Source organism: Nannospalax galili, unplaced genomic scaffold, assembly GCF_000622305.1.
Source record: "Nannospalax galili isolate Female #2095 unplaced genomic scaffold, S.galili_v1.0 scaffold632, whole genome shotgun sequence".
Lineage (NCBI taxonomy): Eukaryota > Metazoa > Chordata > Mammalia > Rodentia > Spalacidae > Nannospalax > Nannospalax galili.
Genome location: NW_008332816.1, coordinates 1,243,022 through 1,267,514, shown reverse-complemented (window position 1 = coordinate 1,267,514; position 24,493 = coordinate 1,243,022). Strand labels below are relative to the sequence as shown.

General features: G+C 57.1%; 3 protein-coding genes across 9 annotated transcripts in view; 2 read left to right on the top strand and 1 right to left on the bottom strand.

Annotated features, from left to right (window-relative positions):
• Ttyh1 (tweety family member 1) overlaps positions 1 to 10,277 on the top strand; it is a 19,640-nt gene extending 9,363 nt beyond the window's left edge. The window contains exons 6-14 of one of the 3 annotated variants that reach the window (XM_008827762.1): positions 1,094 to 1,166; positions 1,623 to 1,698; positions 2,632 to 2,687; positions 2,867 to 2,959; positions 3,268 to 3,360; positions 6,921 to 7,063; positions 7,192 to 7,237; positions 7,964 to 8,044; positions 9,550 to 10,277. In XM_008827762.1, coding sequence (XP_008825984.1) covers positions 1,094 to 1,166; positions 1,623 to 1,698; positions 2,632 to 2,687; positions 2,867 to 2,959; positions 3,268 to 3,360; positions 6,921 to 7,063; positions 7,192 to 7,237; positions 7,964 to 8,002 — 619 coding nt within the window. In that variant the 3' untranslated portion in view covers positions 8,003 to 8,044; positions 9,550 to 10,277. Of the gene's footprint in view, positions 1 to 1,093; positions 1,167 to 1,622; positions 1,699 to 2,631; positions 2,688 to 2,866; positions 2,960 to 3,267; positions 3,361 to 6,920; positions 7,064 to 7,191; positions 7,238 to 7,963; positions 8,045 to 8,181 lie in introns of all 3 variants that reach the window. The other 2 variants (XM_008827761.1, XM_008827763.2) reach the window with 2 other exon arrangements.
• Positions 10,278 to 10,468: 191 nt separating this feature from the next.
• Positions 10,469 to 22,065, top strand: Leng8 (leukocyte receptor cluster member 8). 5 transcript variants are annotated; one of them, XM_029560937.1, is made up of 17 exons: positions 10,469 to 11,051; positions 12,822 to 12,914; positions 13,394 to 13,565; positions 13,908 to 14,003; positions 14,778 to 14,888; positions 15,661 to 15,913; positions 16,107 to 16,248; positions 16,446 to 16,649; positions 16,876 to 16,926; positions 17,033 to 17,311; positions 17,420 to 17,560; positions 17,688 to 17,973; positions 18,444 to 18,545; positions 18,626 to 18,694; positions 18,781 to 18,910; positions 18,992 to 19,199; positions 20,855 to 21,839. In XM_029560937.1, exons 2-17 carry the CDS (start codon positions 12,877 to 12,879, stop codon positions 21,015 to 21,017), a joined length of 2,445 nt encoding a protein of 814 aa, XP_029416797.1. In that variant the 5' UTR covers positions 10,469 to 11,051; positions 12,822 to 12,876; the 3' UTR covers positions 21,018 to 21,839. The 5 variants fall into 5 exon arrangements, with proteins under 5 accessions (XP_029416797.1, XP_029416798.1, XP_029416796.1 ...); XM_029560936.1 differs by having other exon boundaries at positions 10,470 to 11,051; positions 18,992 to 20,997; XM_008827759.3 differs by lacking the exon at positions 16,876 to 16,926 and having other exon boundaries at positions 10,471 to 11,051; positions 20,855 to 22,065.
• Positions 21,997 to 23,688, bottom strand: Leng9 (leukocyte receptor cluster member 9). Its single transcript, XM_008827760.2, has one exon. The coding sequence runs from the start codon at positions 23,505 to 23,507 to the stop codon at positions 22,107 to 22,109; it is 1,401 nt and encodes a 466-aa protein (XP_008825982.1). The 5' UTR covers positions 23,508 to 23,688; the 3' UTR covers positions 21,997 to 22,106.
• Positions 23,689 to 24,493: the final 805 nt, after the last annotated feature.

The following is a 24,493-nucleotide window of genomic DNA, read 5'->3' as shown; positions in this document are numbered from 1 at the left end:
GTGGGTGGGGGGGGTGGAAGAGTAACTGGCTGGAAACAGGCAGGTTTCATAGCACGAAGCATGCAGAAGTCATGGGAAATACATGGATCGTGCTTGTAATGAAGGTGAGAGTTATGTATGCTGGCTCCCTCAGTCACCACAACAAATCCATAAAGGAAGTACCACTAGGCTCCTGCATAGTGGGAGAGGGACCTGAGGTCATGTGGGGACCCACAGGATCCACACTCTTATTGAACAACTGACTGCCAGGCACCCCTTTGGGTACTTGATGGAATCCTCACTGAGCCTCCGAGGGAGGTAGGCACTGTCCTGTCATAGTGGAAGGAGAGGGAACTTCAGAGGCGCTTGGCCACTTGTTCAGGTTCATGCCGCCAAGCCAGGAAGTCCTGGCACTGGGGCTCAAATCTAGCCTCTGGGTCATGAAACGAGGCCTTCCTTCCTTGCTTGGTCTTACGTGCACTATCTGCCCGCTCCCCCTGGGGCGATTTCTAGCCACTGCATTCAGGCCCCATGGAGACTTAGACATTGATTAAAACAACATGCCAGACCAAGCAAGTGTGGGACTGCAGGGCCAAGCCTTTCATTTTACGCAGTTGCCTCCCCCACCGACCCATGATCCTGATTCGCTCTACCCCTCACAACCCTGGGAAAATTCCAGGCCTTGAATTTCAGATTTCAGCCCAGGCTGCACAATTCAACCTTGGAGGTGGAGACCACAGAGAGTAAACAGCTGAACCAGCAATGTGGGTCAATCGGGAGCCAGGTCAGGGTGAACTAGACCTGGGCAAGCAAATCCCAGGAAATTCAGTCCAGAGATGGACAGTGGCCTCTCAGCGTCCAGGAATAGCCGGGATGCTGCTGGTTGCTGACCTGCCAGCCAAGACCTCTCCCTCTCCTTTTCCAAATGGACTGATATTCCATTTGAAGTCAGTCATGGGCTTTCTCCATCTTTTAGTCCTGTGCCCCTGACTCTAATCCTCTAGGCTACAGAGGTTGGTGGGGACAGGGGAGGGCTGTGGTGGGATTTGGGGTATAGAAAGAAGCAAGTCAGTGTGATTAAGAGTCCTGAGTCCATCCCTCTGCCCCACTCTAGGATGACTGCCATGAGTTTCCTGGTGCTTGTCCTAAGCTGGGGCTCCATGGGCCTAGAGGCTGCCACAGCTGTGGTGAGTGTGGGCCCTAGATTCAGGGGGCCCTGATCCTGGGGTGAGTGTTACCTAATCATTGCCTGAAGTCCTGAGGAAGGACTTAGGAGGCATGATCACAGTTCCAAAGTTCTGGCCTGGTTTGCTGGATCCTAGGAGGGCAAGGACAGAGCCTGGACCCCAGGGTCTGACAGAAGAGGGCTAGAGGTCTGAGAGAGGCGGGCTGGAGTCTGAACTCCTGGGTCTGAGGGAAGAGGGCTGGGTCCTGGACTCCTAGGTCTGAAGGAGGAGGGCTGGGGTCTGGACTCCTGGGTCTGAGGGAGGAGGACTGGGTCCTGGACTCCTGGGTCTGAGGGAGGAGGGCTGGGTCCTGGACTCTGGGTCTGAGGGGGGAGGGCTAGGGCATGGGCCTCTGATTTCTATGGATACAAGGAATTAGAAGTTTCTAATCTCAGCACCTCCTGCTTTCTCCATCAGGGCCTTAGTGATTTCTGCTCCAACCCGGACACTTATGTGCTGAACCTGACCCAGGAGGAGACTGGGCTCAGCTCAGGTGATTCCCATAAATCTTTGCTGTCCTCAGCCCTGCCCTCCCCACAGTGGCCTGTGGGATGGAGTGCAGAGTCGTCTAAGAGCCCTCTGCAGCTCTCAGTACCTGGCCGGAAAGGAATGAGGACAGGATCACAGTACATGTGGACTGGACATGAGAGAGGGGCTGGGGCTGGGCCTCAGTGGTGGAAGGATCTGACTGTAGGGGAAGAAAGGAATCATAGCTTAGTCTGTTTCCAGCTGTGGGTGGGGCAGAAGGGATGAGGGAACCCTGAGTGATGATGCCCACCCGTAATCCCAGCACTCGGGAGGCAGGAGGATGCTGAGTTCAAGGGCAGCCTGGGCTACGCAGACCTTATCACACACCTTATCGAAGTATGTAGGTAGACAGACAGACAGACAGACAACAGATAATAGACAAATCAAAACAAGAAGAAATAGACTGGGGATATAGCTCAGTTGGTAGAGTGATTGCCTTGCAGCACAATACCCTGGGATGATCCCCAGAACTGCCTAAAATCTGGCATGGTGGGTGTCTCAAATACCAGCACAGCAGAAAGATCAGAGTTCAGGGTCATCCTCAGCTACAGGGCAAGTTAAGGCCAGTCTGGGCAACATGTGACCCTGTCTTAAAAAAAGAAAATGAAACACAAAACGATTGAACAACAAACAAGGAGAAGATGCCTTGGAGGAAGAAGTGAAGAAGAGAGGGAGGGAGAGGGGAGGAGGGAGGGGAGGAAGTTGAGGAGGAAGAAAGAAGGAAGGGAGGGAGGGAGGGAGGGAGGAAGGAAGTAAATGGTGAGAAGGCAGCCACCAGGCTTTGGGACCCCAAGAATCCTTACTGGGAAGTGTGCCCTAGGCTCCGGCCCTCCTGCTTTCCCCAGGGAGGGCAGGGGCCTGGGCTCAGAGCTTGCTTTTTTCTCTCCCTCCACTTCAGACATCCTCAACTATTACTTCCTGTGCAACCAGGCAGTTTCCAACCCCTTCCAACAGGTTAGGAATGTGGGCGAGGGAAATGGACATTGAGGAGATGGTGGAGTTAGAGCCTCAAGGGAGGAGGCAGGGCTGGACCAGAGGCTCCTGGGTTCTGCCGGAGGTGAGGGTGCCTAAGTCAAGGACAGATGGCATGTGGACACCTTGACCTGAGTCCTCCTCCCTCTTGTCTTCCACAGAGGCTGACTCTGTCCCAGAGAGCTCTGGCCAACATCCACTCCCAGCTACAAGGCCTGGAGCGGGAAGCTGTCCCTCAGTTCTCCACAGCACAGGTCAGGTCGAGGACTATATCAGCCCCAGGGGAAGGAGAGGCAGGTGGACCTGTGTGATGTGGCCCCACTCACAGGAAGGGGTAGATTGGCTGGGTGGGGCTGACCTGTGGAGCCCGCCCTTCTCCTTGAAGGGTGTGTGTGCGCAGGTGAGAGTTTATGGAGCCTATGGAAAAGGGGTGGGTCAATAAGGCTGAGCGGGTCTAGGGTCAGGGCCATAGGCTATGGTGGGGCATTCAGGGCTGATGGAGCCCAGGCTGATGGCTGAGCCTGAGGAGTAGACAGGGTAACTATGTCCCTTCCCACCACAGAAGCTGCTGTTATCCTTGGAAGAGATGCTGAACGTGACCGAGGGAAACTTCCACCAGTTGGTGGCGCTGCTGCACTGCCGCAGCCTGCACAAGGTGCATCCTCTCCCACCCCCAATCCTGCTCCCTAGAGGAGGCTTCGCCCAACACAGGGTCCTCCTTGGTCCTCACACATCTCATGCTGCATGTATTCACATCGGTTATGTATCTATCACACTGCTGCTCTCTATGTACCATTGCCTACCATCCCCCCCATCACTGATCTTTATCCTTTGTTCTTCCCCTGCCCTATACATCCCACCTCATCTTCTGCCCTCTCCCTTCCTTCTGAAGGCTGACAGGCTCTTAAGCCCTAGAGTGAGAGCCTAGGTTCCAGCCCTGGGCAGACCCCCCAGCTCTGTGGGATGAGTGGTAGTCCAGGTATCCCTTGGTGTGTGGGGGGAGGGGTGCTGTTCCAGCCCTGCTAAGAGCTCAGCTGTGGGCTCTGGGGCCTCAGTGGCAGAGTCTCAGTTTCTCCACCTTAACGGTGAGGAAGGACACCTCTTCAGGGAACAGTTGTTAAATATTGTAAAGAAACTCACCCTTAGAACATTGGGGCTTATTCTAAATACAGCCCTGTGTTCCCTGGCCACAGTGTCCCACAGTGCCATCATCCATGCACACAGGCTTTACCCTGCACCTGGATCTATGGGATTCACAGGTGCTGTCTCACAGACCTCCCCCCCCCAATAAGGACACCAGGAAGACTGACCCTCCCCAGTACTGGGGATTGAACCTAGAGCCTCTAGCCTGCTAGGCAAGCATTCTGTATCCCCCAGCCCCCCACTCTCTGTAGACAGAACCTAGGCTTGCTTCAAACTCACTACTCAATAGGAGCACCTAAAATTCTCATTTTTCTATCCCCACCCCCTCCTGAGTGCTGATTACAAGCATGTGCCATCATTCCAGTTTATAAAATTGAACCCAAGGTTTCATGCATGCTAGATAATCACTCTACCAACTGAATGACATCCCCAGCCCCCAGCCTTTTATTTTTTCGATTTTTCACTTTGAGGCAGAGTTTCACTAAATTACTCAAGCAGGCCCTGAACTCTTGATCCTCTTGCCTCAGCCTCCTGAGTAGCTAGGAGGGCAAGCTTGTGCCACAGTCCCAGCAGGGACTATTATCACCCCATTTTGCAAACCCAGAGAACGTTGAATGACTTGCCCAGGACCACACAGCCCAGGAGACAAGGACCTTGTGGGAGGTCATCAAGATGCCCTTGGTCTGCATTGCTAAGCACTACCTGTCTGTCCATTTCCTTCAGAAACATCTTCATCCATCCACCCCAAGGCCCCTCTGCAGCTCTGATCTGCCACCTCCTGGGCATCTAGTCTGCCTTAGAATTAGGATGCAGACTCAGCAAATGGATTCTTCCCAAGCAACTCCTGGGAGGTCCTTGCCCCAAACCACTATTTGCTGGATGCCCATTTGAAATTAACTGGGCATCCTGTGTTTAATCTGGCAATGCTTCCCCAGAGGGATCCATGTGTAACACAGTACCAACAAGGGGCTAAGAGTCACGGGTGGACAGCTGAGGACGGCTGCAAAGGAGGCCCTTGGATTTTTTATTTGAGGGCATGCTAGGGGCTCCAGTCCTTGTCCCAAGATGACTGTGAACGGAAAGATGAGGGGTCAGAGTCTCTGCCCACTACTGATAAACCACATGACCCTGGGCTTGGTTTTTTATCCGGGCCTCAGTTTTCCCGTGTGTTAAAATTAGGGACAGAGACAGGACCAGAGAGATAGGCCAGTAGGCAAAGTCCTTGCCACACAAACATGAGCATCCAAGTCTGAGTCCCAGTAATTAACTTAAAAGATGGGCATCATGGAGTGGGCTTATAATCCTAGGACTAAGGAAGCAGAGACAGTGGATCCCCGGGACTTGGGGACCAGCAAGCTTACCCAGTTGGTGAGCCCCCAGGTCTCAGTGAGCCCTTGTCCAAACAAAACACAACAAAACACAGAAAGTTGTCTCCTGTGGATTAGCACTCACTCTGACCCTCTGACCTCCACACACACTTGCACAGTCACATGCACCCCCACATACATGTGTGCCTGCATACAATTCCCCCCATACACATTCACAGCACACACACACACACACACACACACACACACACACACACATAAATAAAATAGAATCATGGGATAAGGGTACAGAAGAGTGGGGGTGGCCTCCGGTACTTAAAGAGACTCAGCCCTGTCTCCTCTGCTGTGTGACTCTGGACAAGTGGATTTCCCACTCTGGGCTTCAACTTCTTTCTACCACTGCCAGAGGCAGCCACATGAGGGTCTGTTGTAAGGATTCCAGGACATAGTATGTGTACCTGATGCCCTTCAAACGTACATGGCTGCTGTCCTCACAGGCCTTTGCCCCCTTCGTTGGCAACTCCCACTTCACCCAAGTCGGGAGTGTCCTTGCTCCCTGTCCTCACCCTCCTCTCAAACCCATCTGGGGTGCTCACACAGCCTTCCCTACTACAGGCCATGGCCCTCTGCCCCTCCTGCCCTTGACTATAGCAGCCTCTTTCCTGTCCCCTCTTGCCCACCCCATCTGTCCAACGATAGCTGGTGATCCTTTCAACACACAATTGGATCAGAGTCTTCCTCTTAAAACCCTCCAGTGAATCCTGCTGACCACGGATTAAAGCCTGGGCTCCTGGCCCTGACCTAGAAGGGCCTTCTTAGGTAGCCCCGGCCACATCTCGGTGGCCCTGGCCTTGGCCTTTCCTTCCACCCTTGTCCTGCACATCAGCTCAGCCGCCTGCCTCTGCCAAGACCTGGCCATCTGCTGGCTACTTGTGCCCTTCTCACATGGCCTCTGCCTAGTGCTGTTCATCTTCCCGCCCCTCCAGCTCACCATCCTCTGAAACGACTCCTTGGCTCTTGTCTACCGAGGGTCCCCAGTGCCAGGGTCATGCCTGGCGCAGACAGGGCTCTCAGTCCACCGCTGCAGACTGAACTGGCCCCTTGGCTCTGCTGCTGGGCACTGAGGTCACAGCAGTTCTGCTGATCTCTAGGCGGCTAGGAGCCACGAGCCTTTCCTGCATGTCTGTCCTGTGGGAGGTGCAGTTCTAAGTGCTATGTAAGCCAGTGACTTTGGGACCCAGGGACCTTGGGCAATGTATGGAGACACTGGCATCACAACTGCAAGCAACAGGGCTTCTGGAGTCCTCGTGGGCGAAGGCCAGGGATGTTGCACCTCATCCTTCACAGCACAGCACCGAGGACCTTCCCATGTGTCCGTCGATAGCCCCGGGATTGAGCAAGCCCGGGCAGGACTGGTGTAGGTGGGAGACAGCACTGCGAAGGCTCGCTCACCGAGGACAGTAGCAGAGAGCAGTTCTCTGGTCACTGAGAGACGCTGGGCCACTCTGCAGGGGTGGGTTGGGAGGGTGCTACAATAAAATGGGGGCAATAAGCAGGGCTGCAGCTCAGCAGAGGCACAGACTGGACACACGGATGGTTGACCTTCCACATTCAGAACGGCCCCCGATAGGAGGGGACCCTTAGGCACAGAGGCTGGATAACTTTACAGTGCCACGCAGCCAGGCAGATGGATGACTGAATCTGTGTACAAAGTGCCTGCTCTGACACTCACCCTCTGCCCTAGGACTATGGCGTGGCACTGCGAGGACTGTGTGAAGATGCCCTGGAAGGCCTGCTCTTCCTGATGCTCTTCTCACTCCTGTCTGCAGGGGCCCTGGCCACCAGCCTCTGCAGCTTGCCCCGTGCCTGGGCCCTCTTCCCTCCCAGGTCAGCAGGGGAAAGAGGGTCCCCAGGGAGGGGACAGGAGACAGCAGCCAGGGCCACTGGTGGGGAGGGGGTGGCCTCCTGATGGGTCCCCTTCCTGCTTTTCTGCCATTCCCCACATTACACCTCAGTGATGACTACGAGGACACAGATGATGATGACCCTTTCAACCCTCAGGTACAGACCCTGAATGAGGAAAAAGGCTGGGGTCTGGACTCCTGGGTCTGAGGGAGGAGGGCTGGGGTCTGAACTCCTGGGTCTGAGGGAAGAGGGCTGGGTTCGGGACTCCTGGGTCTGAGGGAGGAGGGCTGGGGCCTGGACCTCTGGGTCTGAGGGAGGAGGGCTGGGGTCTGGACCCCTGGGTCTGAGGGAGGAGGGCTGGGGTCCGGATCCCTGGGTCTGAGAGAGGAGGCTGGGGCCTGGACCCCTGGGTCTGAGGGAGGGCTGGGGTCCGGATCCCTGGGTCTGAGGGAGGAGGGCTGGGGCCTGGACCTCTGGGTCTGAGGGAGGAGGGCTGGGGTCTGGACCCCTGGGTCTGAGGTCCGGATCCCTGGGTCTGAGGGAGGAGGGCTGGGGCCTGGACCCCTGGGTCTGAGGGAGGAGGGCTGGAGCCTGGACCTCTGGGTCTGAGGGAGGAGGCCTGGGGTCTGGACCCCTGGGTCTGAGGGAGGAGGGCTAGAACCTCAACCCTTGGTTATTAGGAAGGAGGGCTGGAATCTGGACTCTTGGGTCTAGGGGAGGAGGCTGGGACCCAGGGTTCTGGGTCTGAGGAAGGAAGGCTGAGGCCTGGACCCCTGGAACGGAAGAAGGAGGGCTGGGCCTTTGGTCTGGGGGAGGCGGGAGGGGCCCACAGTACAACCAGACTCTCACTTTATGTCCTTTCTTCCCTTGTCACCCTGGCAGGAATCCAAGCGCTTTGTGCAGTGGCAGTCTTCCATCTGAGGCCCTCCTCTCCACCAGCCTGGAGCTTGCCTCTCCTCTTTGGTAAGCTTCAACACCACCTTAGTGTGCAGCCCACCTTAACCCTCCCCTGCAGCATGAGACCCTCTCATGCTGGGTGGGTGTCCATGGGGGCAGGTGTCTCCTGCCTCTGTCAGCTCCTCATCTCTCCCTCTCTGCAGCTCCTTTCCTGGCTGCTGGAGGAGGCCCCACTAAGCAGACCTGACTGGGCTGTGACCACTAACACTGCTGGCCACGAACACCTTACATAGGACAGCTTCCTGCTCTGGCCCCAACACTCCCCACCGCCATCTGTCATTAGCACTGGGGACTGCTGAGTGTCAGAACAGGGACCAGCACTAGCTGAGCTGGGGGCAGACCTACAGAAGCTGCCCCTCACCCCTTGCTGACAGTCCTGTCTTTGAAAGGACTGAGCTGGGGTGGGGATGTGGATGTCTCTGCTCCGGCCACATGCCCCAGTGATCTCAACTAGTGGCACTAACTTTCAAGTGGGCTGATTTGAAGTAAAAGGGAAGACTTCATTTTACAGGTGGCTTAGGCCCTTCTTATTGCTCTTCTCCTGGGAGAGGAAGTCCTGGCTGGTTAGGGAGACCTAGGGGCTGACAGCCAATTCTCCTATGGTTCAGGCTTAGCACTGCTCTGGTTCTAAAAGTTACACATGTATCCTGACCCAGGAAGAGGCAGATCTCTGGAAGAAAAGAAACCTAGAGCTAGCTCAAACATGAGTAGATTCACATGACTGAAGTCTAGCTTCAAGTCTGTGTGAAATCCGAAAGGCCTGTTGGGTTTAGAAGTGATGCAGGCTCAACTAGCTGTCCATCAGCCGAAAATGCCCGTGCAACATGGACAGAAAACTTGAGTGTGTGCTAGAAAAGGGACCGAAGTGTTCCAAGAGAAAACAGGAGCATATGTGTGCTGCATAGCCAGGGCTGTGCAGGGGGAAACCTTTTAAGAATGGTATTAGAAATCCAGACAGGAAAAGATGAGGTATTCAGTGAATCTGGGGTCAAAAATAATATGAAGTTGAAAGGCAAATTTATTGTCTGGGGAACAATGTACAGGTTTTTGTTGTTGTTAGCACATATGACAAAGAAAAAATATCTTTAATACATAATCTACAAAAGCTTCCATTTATCTAACAAAAAGACAACTCAATTTAAAATTAAGCCACTTGGCTGAGTGGGATGGCACACGACGTTAGTCCTAGCACTCAGAAGGCTGAGGTAGGCGGATCTCTGTGAGCTCCAGGCCAGTCTGTTCTATATAGTGAGTTCCAGGACGGCCAGGGCTACAGGGAGACCATCTCAAAAATAATTTTTTTTAAGTTAAATTAAAATATGCAATTAGATTAAGGAAGCAAAAACACCAAGATAAACAGCAGACCTGTTCAAGTTCTTATGATTTGGAAACACAATGTGCTACACTTTTCCCCAGGATCTAGTATTGTGACATTAACTTGGCTGCTGTCCTGTGCTAATCAGGAGACATAGGGAAGAGGAATTCAATTATGACGCCCTCCCCACCCCCAGGCTGTGAACCCCCCAGTCATGTGAAAAAACGGAAAAATCTGCTGGAATGTGAAAGACTGAAAACCATACCTCTTGACTGGTGATCCTGGTGATCTGGAACCAGGTCCCAGAAGAAGCACAGGCATCTAAAGATGTGTGTGGAGCGTCCTCTGCTCCAACAACGCTCACACCAGTTAAACCAGGAGACCGGAAGTCCACAAAAAAGAAGTTATTTGCACAGCAGAGCTCCCCTCGGGACTTGCAGCTCCGTGGGGGAAAACGGTGGAGGGAGGGCCAGGAACGCAAGCACAGACGGTTCACATCCCAGATGGTCCTTAGCACAGCTGGATGCCTCTGGGCCCTAGTCCCAGTACCACCCTGCTGGTCCTGGGCAAGTTATTTGGCCTTTCGAACCTCAGTTGCCTCGTTAAGCAAATGGGTATCATAAATCTAAGAAACTCAGCTTTGGGACAGGCGAAATGGAAGCTACAGGCAACACGATGCCTTTTACACCCTGGCACGCAAAAAATATTAGTGGAAAAAGCCCTGAAATCTAAATAAACTCTGCGGCTTAGTTAAGAGCAATGCAACAATGTCAGTTTCTTACTTTTAAGAAATAAAACCATAGTAAATGCGAGGCGATAACAATAGGGGAAAGTGGGCAGAGGATGCCCGACTTCCGTACTGGCGATTTTATTTTCTTCTGTAAACCTAAGTTTATTCCAAAATAAAAGTTCAAACAACAAAAAGAGATGGAAAATTTTACCTTGTTAACAAGTGATACAAAGTCCCCGTACAAGACCGAACCATGTACTGAGTCCTGGTGTTGGCAAAGGCCTGTTGATATCCGATGCAGGTATGCAAGGCCTTCCAGAGTCTGCCCATCCCTAGATACCTCCACCCAGCAGCCCCCCCCCCCCCCCCCCCCCCAACGCCACTGTTCCACCATCACAGCGCTCTCCCGAGCCAGGCGCGTTTCCGGCCTCCTTAGGTTAGCACTGGCCGTTCCCGACGCCCGGTGCGCCCTTCCAAGTTTATTCACTTAACAAGCTCTCCTTGGGGGTGGAGGCTTAGTCTTATCTCTTTGTTTTGGGGGCTCTTCCCTCCACCGTCTGCCAAGTCACAGCCTCACAACTCCATTTTTCTAATGTACACTCTGGGGATAATGGCTACCATGCACCGAATAAAAACTAGGTAGCGGCACAGGCCCGCGAACTGGGCGAGTCGCCTAAGCTTGTCCCCAGGGGGCCACCGTCTCCACCCGACTTCCGGCTTGATGAGCGCGTCCCCGCTTTCCCGGGGGCGTGGACGGGAGTGGGAGGGAGAGGGTGCACCTAACCAAGGGGTGGCATCCATTGGCTGGCCGCAAAAGGGGAGGGGGCAGGCTTCCGCATGACGTCATCACGCCTGGGTCAGGACGTTTCCAGTCCCCAACCAGAGCCAGCCGGTGGCCGAGCGCCGTCGCGGTCGTCCTGCATCCGCCTTGGGTCGCCGGTGACGAGTCCCAGGAGCGAGAGGTCCTGGTGAGTATGGGGAGCGGCGGGCAGGAGGGCGGGCCCGGCGTCAGCTTCGCAGCCTGTGCCCCGCGGGCCCGAGGCCTGCTCGGTGCGACCAACCGACGCAGCGCCGGGCGTCCGCAAGGGTGTGGCCGCCGTGGCCCTAGTGCGCATGCGCGCCGGGGTGGAGTGCACTACTGCGACTGCGCACACCCCCTCCCCCACCCCCAGCTGTCCCTCGCAATGTTGCAGACCCGGGTGCCCCTAGGCTCCGGGCTGCGCCATTGAGTTGTTGTTACGCAGCCCGTCGCGTTGCCCGGAGCAACCAGGGAAGCCTGCGCCTCGGAGTGTGGTGCGCAGGCGCGGCCGGGGCGGATGCTCCCAGGCTGGTTGCTTGGGTTCGGGCCGGCCTCTCCCTCCACCCGGCGTCGTGGACGCTTTCTCTTCGTTCCTGCGGGACGGCCAGGTGCTCCTGGGCCTCGCTTCCGTCTCGCTGCCCTCCGCCACGAGACTCCTGCAGGAGTCCCTGCGTTCCCATGGGTCTCCCCAGCCGTGACCCCTTAGTCCACCCAGTGGGCCTCGGGGGCCTTTTTTATCTCCAGCTCCGATTTCCTGGTCGTGCCCTTTAAAGTTTCTGTAAGACTAGGGGTTCTCCGATAGGCCCAGCCATCCTTGTTGGGGATGCCCAGGCGGCCCTTCGCCTTCCACTGTGCTTCCCACCTTTCCCTTAGTGCTTTCTTAAGGATGTTGTGGGCCTCCTGAGGCGTCCCCATCTCTATCAGGCCAGCCTTTGCTGGTAAGGAGTTTCTTCCCTACTGAGTGTCCTCTGTGGCACATAGCCTCAAGCTTTAGATTCTGCTGCTCAGTGGAACTTCCAGGACTCCCATCCCCCCACACCCTTTTTCAATTTGAAGCTTTCCCCTGTTCACCCGTGTTCTCCCAGTCCCAGGCCCTCCCTCAGAATGCTTCCCCCACCCAGGCTTCTATTTTGCCAAGCTTTTCAGTGGTGAGGGTTCTCTCACACTACTGGAGCAGTCCCCTCCCGCTTCCTTTTAGAACTTTTATTAGTGCTCCCGGGAGCTCTGTAGATCCTCTGCCCTTGACTGAAGTCCCCCCATCGCCCGATTAGCCTTCCCTGTGCCTTTCACAGGGGTTCCCTCACATCCCCATCTCACATGAGTGTCAGCCCCTTCTCTGAGTTTGTTTGCACATCTTTCCTTTTAGTCCTGGAGGGCTGCAGGAAGGCCAGTGACTACCCCTCATGTTCAGGTCCCTTTGTTCCACATCAAGAATTGTCTCAGATTTAGTCCTTTTTTTTTTTAATGTGTATTCATGTATTGCCTGCATGTATATAAATACACCTGTGTCATGCAGTGCCCTTGGAGGACACACGAGGCCATCAAATCCCCTGAAACGGGAGTTACAGACAGTTGTTAGCTGCCATGTACCATTTGGGTGCTGGGATTAGAACCCTGGTCTTTTGCAAGAACACTGTTCTTAACATAGTGAACCATCTCTCTCTCTTTTTTTCCTTTTTTTTTTTTTTTTTTTTGGTTGTTTTGAGACAAGGTCTCTTTGCAGTCCCAGCTGACCTGGAACTCACAGACATCCACCTTCGTCAGCCTCCCCAGCACTGGGGTTAAAGGCATGCACCACCATGCCCAGTTCTTTCTATAGTCCTTACCAGCATTCCCTTCTATAAAGTACTTTCCCCTTTCTGCCTGGGCTCTCATGGTCATAACCTCCTTTTCTTCCTCCTCTCTCTTGGGTCTTCCTAACCTATCTTTTCTCTTACAGACAGTGAAAAAGCAGTCTGGCTCCCGAGGTTCACTCCTTACACCCCGAGGTCCAGATGGCGGCCAATGTGGGTGATCAGCGCAGCACAGATTGGTTAGTAGGGCATGGGGGCAGACCGACCCCAGTGAGGAGGGAAAGACCAAGATGAGGTGTTCTCTGGGGTGGGGTCTCACAGCTTGGGGGAAAAAGGTGCAGCAGCCCCTCCAGTCTGGGGGTGGGCTTCCCCTCTGCTTTCCTTTTTCGTGGTGTGGGGTTTGTTTCGGGGCTGTGATGATTTTTTCAGGCACCTGTATTTAGGAAGCAGCCGCCAAACATCACTCCCCTACTTTGTCTTTATGCCGATTCCTTGTTTGTTCACAGCTGATCACATCAGAACTCATTTTTCATAAAGCCCTGAAGCCTTCTGAGGTGCTAGGTCCTATGGATAGTGGGCCCTCCACTGTCTGGCACCTGCGTTGTGCTAGCCTCAGCTTAGGCCCTGGTGGGTCGGGAGCTTAACACTAGGCTCTTAACCCCTCCTGTTTGCCTCCCCCAACCTTGTCCACCTGTGGCTCGGTGTCTCATGTCTGCAGGTCCTCCCAGTACAGCATGGTGGCAGGAGGCAGCAGAGAGAATGGCATGGAGACCCCCATGCATGAGAACCCAGAGTGGGAGAAGGCCCGCCAGGCACTGGCCAGCATCAGCAAAGCAGGGGCAGCTGGCAGCTCCAAAGCCAGCAGCAGTGGGCCTGTGGCCAGTGCACAAGTGAGATGAGCACAAAGGCTTGGGAACCCCTGGGCTGGCGGTCGTGGGTGGTGGAAGGACTCTGGCACTGGTAGGATGGAGCGTCTCGGGAGGTGGAAACGGACATTTTCTGTCATGTAAATGTGACGAGGGAAAAGGGGGAGCTTCCTGATTCGGCCAGGGTCTGAGCGATTTGATCCTGAGGAGGGAGGCCCACCGTAGGGCCCAGGAGCTTAGTCTTCTTCTAGAGCCCTGGACTGAACGTTCCCTGCAATTACTCTGCGGTAGAGGCCTGCCCTCTTAGGCCTGTAGTGCTGTGGGCTCCCGTGGCCTGTGCTGACACAGGCACCTCTGTCTCCTCAGTATGCATCTCAGGCAGAAGCTCTGCAGCAGCAGCAGTACTACCAGTGGTACCAGCAATACAGCTATGCCTATCCCTACAGCTACTACTACCCCATGGTACGTTCAAGCCCGGGGCTTCATGTGGGCAGAGGGTCGGTGGGGGTGAAGACAGCCACGAAGGTGTTTGGGAAGCCTCCCCTAGCTCACAGCCAGTACCCAGAGGTCAAGCCCAGCACCCTGCTCAGGCCCCACCAGATACTCTATCTGTTCTGGCCCTCCCGTCCCACTGTTAACACACACCTCCATGAGTGACGCACACCTCCGTGCTGCCTCCAGCCCCTGGGACGTCGGCACATGTAGGTACCCTGTGCTTCCCTCTGCTGCAGCACACTCAGCCTCACTGTGCTCACATCAGGGATTCCGTTCAGAGCCTGCGCTGCTGGGCCTTTAGAGTCCTGTTCTGCCTCTGGTCCTCTCCTTGCTTTATTTTCTTTCGCGGTACTTACTTCGGGACGTGTTGCAGGCTTATGCCTACAGGGTGTGTAGACTTCATGAAAGCCTGGGTTTTTGCTTTTCCTTTTTGAGTCAGGGCTCTCTAGATAGCCCGGGTTGGCCCCCTGAGTCTGAGTCCACTACCACTACCAGCCCTGTGTTTCTCAACACTTTGAGGAGTCGGCACTCACTACTTGTTGACAAGGGCTCTGAGTGCTGGCATAAGTGGGATAAAGAGAGGTTTTTCTTTTTCTTTTTTCTTTTTTTTTTTAATTTGGTGCATTTACGTGGTAGAGAGAAAAGGGGTGTGGGATCTGTAGCCCCTGAGCCGCACATGGTTCCAGGCAAGGCAGAAGGCGCGCAGCCTCCACTGACCTGGCTCTCCCTGTGCTTTGGCAGAGCATGTACCAGAGCTACGGCTCCCCCTCCCAATACGGGATGGCCAGCTCCTATGGCTCAGCTACAGCCCAGCAGCCATCGGCTCCCCAGCACCAAGCAACTCTGAACCAGGTAATACTGTGCCCAGCCACGTCCCAGTCTGGTGGGAGCAGGAGTGCAGGTTTTCAGAGCACCGGCAACCAGGGAACCATCTACACTCTTTTTAAAAAGCTGCTTTTTTCCCTCTCCCTCCCTTCCTACCTGCCTACCTACCTACCTGCCTACCAACTGATTAAGAACAGGAGGGCAAGACATAGTTCTTAGAACCAAAGTGGGCTTGGGAACCAGGGAGGTTGGGGGCTGCAGTATGCGGAACATGGGGGGCAGTTTGTAGTGTAGTGGCCTGTCTTCTCGTCCGGCATGCACATACACATGCCTGCACATACACGCATGCATGCATGCTGCCTTTGCACGCAGGTGCAGCCTGGAGGAGTTTAGAGCCTGGGAGGTCTGCATCTTAGCACACCCACTCCTGTGGGATTCTGGGGTCAGCTAACCGCCACCTCAGTTCCTCAGTGTGGAGGGTGCAACTTAACTTTAGGGTTCCAGCATGTGCTGTCAGTGGCTGTCAGTTTAGTAAGTCAGGCCCCAGTGCTGGTGTGCTGGGAGCTGCTTTCTGACAGCCACAGAGCGTCCTTTAGTTCCTTGAGTGAGAGTCCTCTCAGCTGTGGAGCACATTGCTGGTAGAAGTAGACACCCAGAGAGTTGCCAGCACAGTGGCAGCAGGCACCGTCCCAGTAGCACTGGTGCTGAGGAAGGTCACCATGAGACCCGAGTGCCGTGTGAGCCAGCCCCAGGATGTTGCCCCCCCGCCCCCTTGTTTAGCCCCTGTTTCCTCCTGCAGCCCCCAGTCCCTGGCATGGATGACAGCATGGCCTACCAAGCTTCCCCTCAGCAGCTGCCGGCCAGCCAGCCCCCTCAGCCCTCCAACCCCCCTCATGGGGCACACGGTCTGAGCAATGGTCCTCAGCCTGGAACAGCCCCAGCCACACAGCACAATCAGGCGGGGACACCTGCTGGACAGGCCTATGGACCGCACAGCTACAGTGAGCCTGCCAAGCCCAAGAAGAGCCAGCAACTGTGGACCCGCATGAAGCGTGAGTTGGCAGATCAGTGGAGCTGGGATTAGGGGCTTGGTACTCGTACCGAGTAAGCTACGTGGTACCTGGTCCTTTTCAGGGCTGGCCTTAGTTTAGAGCTGGGCTGTTCTGGAACATTCCAGAGCTTGGTCTCTCCTGTTAGTGTGTCTGGGGAGGGGCCTAACTCCAGTCTGTGCTGCCCTCCCAACAGCAGCCCCTGGGACTGGAGGCCTCAAGTTCAACATCCAGAAGCGGCCCTTTGCTGTCACCAACCAGACCTTCAGCTCCAGTGCAGAGGGTCAGCACAGCAGCTTCGGCCCCCAGCCCACCCCTGAGAAAGCCCAGAACCACAGGTGATGACCGCCTCTTCTACGCATGCTCCTTGCTCAGCAGGGTCTGTACTCAGGGTCATCTCCAGGGCAGTTCTGAGTGCTCCCGTGAGGTGAAGGGGATACTGGAAATGGGCAGTGCCGGGTTGTCATCTCAAGACCACCATCAGGCCTCTGCTGGGGTGTGGACCCTTAGTTGACTGCCCTGCCTTCCCCCACAGCGGGCCTTCTGCCCGGGGAAACCTGTCTGGGAAGCCAGACGACTGGCCTCAGGATATGAAGGAGTATGTGGAGCGGTGCTTCACAGCCTGCGAGTCAGAAGAGGACAAGGATCGGACTGAGAAGCTGCTCAAGGAGGTGCTACAGGCCCGGCTCCAGGACGGTTCTGCCTACACCATTGACTGGAGCCGAGAGCCTCTGCCTGGGTCAGTCTGGGTAATAGATAAACCGGGGCTACAGGGTACGGGGCTGGGCACCTGGGCCTCAAGAACCAGCAGCTCCAGAGAGATGAACTGCAAGCTGGAAGCCTGCTCCGGGCCCCAGGGGGTGGGTAGAAGGCTTGGGAGTGAGTGATCAAGGCTGGAGTCCTTGGGAGTGAGGTACTGGAGAGGTGTGGGTGGCTTGGTGGCTAAGAGTACCCCCTGGACACAGACAATCTTGGGCTTGGTCCCTTTCCTGCACCATGGTAGCTGAGTTGCCGGGGTAAGTGCCTCTCCTTTCTGAGGTTTCTTGCCCCTGGGCCGTGGTGGGGTCTACAGTCCTGCAGACTGTGGCTGGTTGGTGATGCCCTGCCCTGCTATATCCTCAGGCTGACCAGGGAGCCTGTGGCTGAGAGCCCCAAGAAGAAGCGGTGGGAGGCCCCTAGCAGCCTTCACCCTCCCAGGGGGGCAGGCTCGGTGACCAGGGGCGGGGGTGCCCAATCCCAGCGAGGGACACCCGGGGCTGGGGGTGCTGGCCGAGCCCGGGGTAGCAGCTTCGCCAAGTTCGGCAACCGCAACGTCTTCATGAAGGACAACAGCTCTTCCTCCAGCACGGACTCCCGCTCCCGCTCCTCATCCAGATCCCCTACCCGCCACTTTCGGAGAAGGTGCGCAGGCCCAGGCTGGAGGACCACTGGGAGGGGGCTGCTTCAGGCTTGACCCTTCCACTTGGGAGGGGGCAGCTTCAGGCCTGACCTTTCTGCTTCTTTGTGCAGTGACTCGCACTCAGACTCCGACAGCTCCTACTCAGGGAATGAGTGTCACCCTGTAGGCCGCAGGAACCCACCCCCCAAGGGCCGGGGTGGTCGAGGGGCCCACATGGATCGGGGCCGAGGCAGGGCACAGCGCGGAAAGAGGTGAGGCTTTGGTGGGATTGCTTCTTGGGCATGGTGAGGGTCCCGGGGCTCACAGGTAGTGTCGACGGCCTGGTGCTGAATCAAGTGTGTCTGAAGATACCAGCCTCCTTCACCCCCTCCCTCCCAGACACGACCTGGCTCCCAGCAAACGCAGCCGCAAGAAGATGGCTGCACTCGAGTGTGAGGACCCAGAGCGTGAGCTGAAGAAGCAGAAGAGGGCAGCCCGCTTCCAGCACGGGCACTCACGCCGCCTGCGCCTCGAGCCTTTGGTGCTGCAGATGAGCAACCTGGACAACAGCGGAGCCGACCCTGATTGGCAGGAGCTGCAGATTGTGGGCACCTGTCCTGACATCACCAAGCACTACCTGCGTCTCACCTGTGCCCCTGACCCATCAACTGTGCGCCCTGTGGCTGTAAGTCCCAGGCAGGGCGGGTCTGCCCTAAGAAGTGTTGGCATAAAGCCAGGGAACTAAGTTGGGGAGGGGACTCATGGAGTGGGAGGGATAGCAGCCCTCACCAGGGAAAGACCCCCAGCATGCAGGCTTTTAACACTTCCTGTAGAGCATGGCAGTAGTCAAACTTAAGATAGTCGTGTGGAGCCCTGCCTCAGGCCAGGGCATCTCACCCGGATTGCTGGGCACCTGGAGCCAAGCAGCCATGGAGGCTGCTGCTGCCCTGCTTCAGGATGGTACAGCGCTGTGAACAGGAAGTGGTGGGGCACTTGCTCCTGCTGTGGTGTTGGCTTTTTGTTTATAGGTGGTGGTGAGTCACTGACACAGGTTGGTGCCATAGTCATTGAGCTGTGGGCGCTGCGTGGGTTCATGGTGCCTTGGACCGGTCAGCTGTCCGTTCGTGCACTCAGCCTTGACTCCGTTCCCTACAGGTTTTGAAGAAGTCGCTGTGCATGGTCAAGTCTCACTGGAAGGAGAAGCAGGACTACGCCTTCGCCTGTGAACAGATGAAGTCCATTCGGCAGGACCTGACGGTGAGGCAGATGTGAGGGGCTGTGGTGTAACCATCCGCACCTGCCCTGCTCCACCTGACTCCTGTCTCCCCACTGCCCAGGTACAAGGTGTCCGCACCGAGTTTACCGTGGAGGTGTATGAGACCCATGCCCGCATTGCCTTGGAGAAGGTAGGTGGCCAGGCAGCTGCAGTGGACCTCCTCCCACCTCCCTCAGAGCCCTTGCCTCACACTGGTCCTCCATGCCCCACCCCCAGGGTGACCATGAAGAGTTCAACCAGTGCCAGACACAGCTCAAGTCACTGTACGCGGAGAACTTGCCGGGCAATGTGGGCGAGTTTACTGCGTACCGAATCCTCTACTACATCTTCACCAAGAACTCTGGAGGTGAGATGCCTAGCACTCAGGCACAGGCAGCGTGGCCAGGGTGGTACTCAGCTGCCTGACCTCAAGTTGTCTCCTGTGCAGACATCACCACGGAGCTGGCATACCTCACAAAGGAGCTGAAGGCGGACCCCTGCGTGTCGCACGCACTGGCCCTGAGAGCAGCCTGGGCCCTGGGCAACTACCACCGCTTCTTCCAGCTCTACTGCCATGCGCCTTGCATGTCTGCCTACCTCGTGGACAAGTTTGCAGACCGAGAGCGCAAAGCTGCCCTCAAGGCCATGATCAAAACGTATGTGCCCTGCACTCTGCTGCCTTCTGTGCTGTGGCTCTGCCACACCCCTTTTCTCATGGTCCGGGCAGCCCTCGGCTCCTGTGGTGGAGTCCCCTCCCTGGTACCCATGGCTTTCTCCTCAGCCACCGCTGGCTCCGGATCGCTCTTCGTGTTCCTCCTCCCACCATTCTTACCTGCCTGCTCCTGGTGTCACGTCCCCCCCTCCCTGTGCTCTTCCTCCTGTTGACATCAGCCTGGACTGGTTCATCTTCAGCCCTCTGGGCTCTTGCCCTCCGAGGCCTCTGCCTGCCTCCTGCAGCTCTTTACTGCTCCAATTCCAGACTTATAGAGAGGGTGGCCCGCTGGCTTATGCAGCTTCTGGTCTCAAGATGAGGCCTGGAGTACCACAGTGTTTAGGAGAGTGGTGGGGACCAGCCACATGGAGGGTGGTGTCAGAAGGCCCTCTGACTACAAGAGGTTGGGTGAGGCTCACCACGGGTGAGGAAGAGACTCTCCTGTGCCCTGACCTTCGGCTTTGTTGGGGTTGAGATGCCCCCAGGAGACATTTTTGGTTGTCACATGGGGATGGATGCTCTTGCCATCCAGTGAGCGAAAGCCGGGATGCTCCTCAACATCAGCTCCACAGCAGGGGCCTGGCCAGCTTGAGTCCCGGGGTCATGAGGGCCTGGTACACCAGGCAGCCATTTTCTCATGAAGATAGTGCCCTAGGATGGTAGGACCTGCATCCTGCAGGTCAGGAAACTTGTTCTGGGGTTCTGCTTTAGTTAGGATGACTTGGGGAGGGGCCACGGGCAGAAGAGGACATGGGACATGGTACCAGACTGGACCAGCTGGGGCGATGAGTCGCCGCTCTCCAGCTTTGTGTCCGTGGGCGTGTGGTTGGGAATGTGAACCTTGAGCTGGTCATCGTCTGCCCATGGTCCTCCCTGAGGGCTGTGCAGCCACAGGGGCCCTTGTGAGTGGGGCCTGGCCTGCTGCTGACCTCGATGGTTCTACCCGCACCTTCCGTGTGAACTTGCGCAGCCATGCTTGGCAGGTGGCAGACCCCGTGCCCTGCCAGGGTCTGGGGACTGGCTTGGGGGACAAGCAGCAGTCATGTTCGGAGCAGGGTGGGGAGAAGCCTGGGTTAGAGTTTGGTGAGGATTCCTGAGTGATGGGTGTGATGGCCTACAGGCCAGGGTTAGCAGGAGGTGTGGGGCAGCAGGTTCCTGACTATATGTAACATGCACGGTGAGCAGGGCATCCCAGTAGCAGGCAGGCAGTGACTGCTGAGTGTGACAGGGCTTGTGCTACCCTGCCTGGGTCTGCAGGAGCTCCTGGGGGTACTGTTGGCCCCACCCTCTTGCCCACGTACACTTCCTCTGTCTGGCTGCAGCCCCTCAGCCAGTGCAGGAGCCAAGCTGGGCCCTTCCCCTCCTGCCCCCTCCTTCCTGGACAGGTAAGTGTGGGCAAAGGGGGGCACATCTGGGCACTGGGGCTGCCAACCCCATCCCAGGGCCCCTCAAGCCCATGACGTGGGCGGGTGGGAGGGGCTACACAAGCCATCAGGTCCTGCTGAGGAAACCAGGGTGCCCGAATGGGGGGCCCTGCTCCCCACTCGTGGGCCCTCCCCTACCCCCTGGCCTCAGCACTCTCTCCTCTTGTCTCCCTAGCTTCCGCCCTGCGCTGCCAGTCTCCTACCTGCAGGCCGAGCTGGCCTTCGAGGGCGAGGCCGCCTGCCGGGCCTTCCTAGAGCCCCTGGGCCTGGCCTACACGGGCCCCGACAACGCCAGCGTGGACTGCCGCCTCAGCCTGGCGCAGCTGCCAGCCTTCTGAGCACCCATCAAGCACGGGCGGGGGCAGGGCCGCGGCCCCCAGCGCCGCCTTAGCGGATTCTGTTTTTGAGCCATGGACTTGGGTTGTAAATTTATGGGGAGTGGGCTCCAGGAAGAGCCAACATCCCTGCCCCCGTTTTCCCACCGGGGAGTCTGTACAGAGATTTTTCTACGTTTTTATTTTTTGTCTCAGAGGGAATGGTTGGGGGTGCAGTGGAGGGGGGGCTGCAGGGTCTGTGTCCATCTCTCACCTCCACTAATGCTGTCTCAGTGTTTTTTCTCTCTCTCTCTCGAGCTCGTACTCCAGCACCTGACGCTGCTTGCTGGCCCATCCCATGCTAGGGGGCCGCAGAAAGAAGACAGGCCGTCCAGCCCGTGCCTGCCCGCAGCGGGGCACCAGCCAGCCACATCCGCTGCCTCGACTGCCTCGCCATAGACTCTTGTTGCCCAGCCTTTGGGGCCTCAGTGTTTGGGATGAGGGGAGCTGCCTAGAGACTATGCCCCATCCTCGGCCCCTCACCCCAGAAACGCCAGCACCACCGGCACACCGCACTGAGGACTCCAGGCCTTCGCGGGACCACGCCGGCCGGGCCGCCTCGTCTCACTCAAGTTGTATTAATTTGTCTCCGTGTCCTTTCTTCCCTCTGCCCCAATGTCTTGATTTTTTTTCCCCTTCCCTCCCTCCTCTTCCTCCCCCTTCCCTCCCTGGTTCAGCACAGGTAAAACGTTTACCCTTCCTTTCTCCCTCCCGCCTTCATGGATCACCAGCTCACGTCATGTTTCCTTTTCTTTGTGTGTGTGTGTTTATTTAAGTTCTTTTTCTTCTTTCTCCCTTTTCTTTTTGGTCCTCCCCCTCCCTCCCCTCTTCTGCCATGTAACTGGAGGATGTGCTTTGAGGTTGCAAACAGCTGGACTGTCAGGCTGCTTTTTTTCCAGATGTCCCTCTGCCTCCCCTCCCACATCCTCTTCCCCCCCCTTCATTCTTTCCTTGAGCACTGAGTACCATTTTGAAAGCTTGAAAGAAACCAAAATTAAATAGTGAGAGAGAGCAAACTTGTAGATTCTGCTTGGCCTGTCTCCTGCGCAGGTGTCACTCCAGAGGGATCTCCGCCAGGGGCTGGTAGAGTGCTCCAGCCCGCCCCATGCGGCACAGGCAGAGTTTCCCTAGGGCCTGGCTCCCTAGCTCTGGGTTCAGGGTGCACCCAGGCTCGGGGATGCAGACCTCGGAGCCATATGGCACCTTGGCCAGTGTGAGATGGGGGTGTAGCCCCCTAGGGGGCTGCAGCACTTGAAGCCCTTCAGCCTCTAGCCTCTGACTCAGAGCTTGGGACATGCCTTCTAGTGTGGGGGAAGGTAGGGCACAGAGCACATGATGTCCCAGCAGAACAAGGTCCCTAAACTGTAGCCGGGAGGGTATCTGAAGTCCTGGGGCCAAGAGGGCCCTTCTCAAAGCTGCGGCTGCTGCCGCCTCCTCCCCAGGGCCCGTCAGCCGCAGTAAGGCCACCGTCAAGTGCAGGGCCTCTGTGGGGATCAGGAACGGGGCACAGGAAGGGGCAACTTGGACCAGGTGCGCTTGGGCTTTGGCCACTTCTGCCTGGAGCCCAGGCTCTGTCACCATCAAGGCCACAAAATGTGTGGGCCGGGGCTGGCGAGGTGCCCACCCGTTTCCAGGCCAAGCCCCTGCACCCCAGTCGGTTTCTCTCTCTCCAGCAGAAGACTCCGGGGCCTGCGCCTGCCCCAGCGACAGCTTCCTGATTCCAGGAGTCTCTTCAGGCTCCGAGATCCTCTCTCTGGCTCTGGCCAGGCGCTCCCTTGGGTCTTGTGTTTCAGAGTCCGTGGCCAAGCTCAGCTGGGCCTCTCTCGGCGCCTCCAGTCCTGACTGTAGCCCTGGCCTGGCCAGGCCTCCACCCTCTTCCTTAGGGGCGTCCTGGGGGTTTCCACCCTCAGGCGGAGCCCTAATCTCTAGCTCCGCCTCGGGCGGGTTCTCTTCCCGGTCCTGTGAGTCCTCGGTGCCGTGCGCGTCCCGGCCCACCAGCGCGTCCAGGATGGTGGGTCCCCGGCCAGCCGCGCGCCCGGAGCCGAACACCAGGTCTGTGCGCGAGTCCCGGTCCCAGACCAGGCGGCCGCGGAAGCGGAAGTAGCGCACGCGGTGCTGCGGCACGGCCAGCGTCCCGGGCCCGAGCGCCGCCAATGGCTCGTCCCAGCAGAAGGCGCCGAAGGGCTCCTCCAGCACGCCCAGGAAGCGGTCGGCGTAGCCCACTGTGAAGTCGGCGGGGTCCAGGAGCGGGTCCCAGCGGATGCGCTGGATGACGTCGGCGGCCGTGCGCAGCGCCGGCTTCTTGGCCCCAGCCTCCGGCTGCGCCTCCCCGGCCGGCGGCGCGGGAGCTCCGGGGTGGGGCTGGTGGCAGCGCGCCCCGAAGCGGCAGCGGCCCTCCAGGAAGAAGCGGCAGGCCGCTGGGGGCCGCTCGGAACCTCCGACCGCCGCCTCCATGGGTGACTGGGCGCTCCGGGCAGCCCTGCTCCCACCGCCCACGGACCTAACAGTGACGCCAGCCGGCGCCTCCCGCACACAGCCCCACCCGAATGCTCTACACGTGCTCCGCCTCCTCTGCGTGATTTGTATGTGCCAGTCCAAGTACTTAACAGGTGTCCCGCCCTGTCCAACTGATTTACATGTGCCCCGCCTCCTCCACATGATCTATAGGTGCGGCCCAAGTACTTTACATATGCCCTGCCCCGTCCAAATGATTTGCTTATGTCCCGCCTCCACATGGTTAGTATGTGCCGGTCCCTTGTCTCCCCTGTCCGGTCCTACTTTACATGTGCCCCGCCCTGTCCAACTGATTTACATGTGCCCCACCTCCTCCAAATGATTTCTATGTGCCCGTCCGGTGTCTCGCCCGTCCAGTCCAAATACTTTATGTGTCCCGCCCCTTGGTGGGTGAAGTGGGGGCCTTAGCCTCGTCCCACCCCTTCCAAATAATTTACATGTGCCCCACTTCCTCCAAATGATGTACAGTTAGTCCCTGCCAAATACTTTACATCTGTCCCGCCCTAGAGGGACCTCGGGGGGTGGGGCCTTACTCTGGTCCCGCCCCTTCCAAGTACTTTTACTTGTGCCCGTCAGGTTGAAATGATTTACACGTCTCCTACCCCTCGGGAGGGTCTTAGCTTGGTCCCACTCCAAACACTTTACATTTACCTTTTGAGGGTCACTTTAGAAAGCCTGGTCCCAATCGGGAGGGTCTTAGCTTGGTCCCACTCCAAACACTTTACATTTACCTTTTGACCCAACCATCCAAATAGGTGTGTCACGCCCCTGGGGCCTTAGAGAGCCTGGCCCCATCCAACCAAGTACTTTACATATGCCCCGCCCCTCGACGACTCTTGACGGCCTGGCCCCACGCATCCAAATACTTTACATGTACCCCGCCTTGTCCAACTGATTTACATGTGCCCCGCCCCTCACTGCCCTTA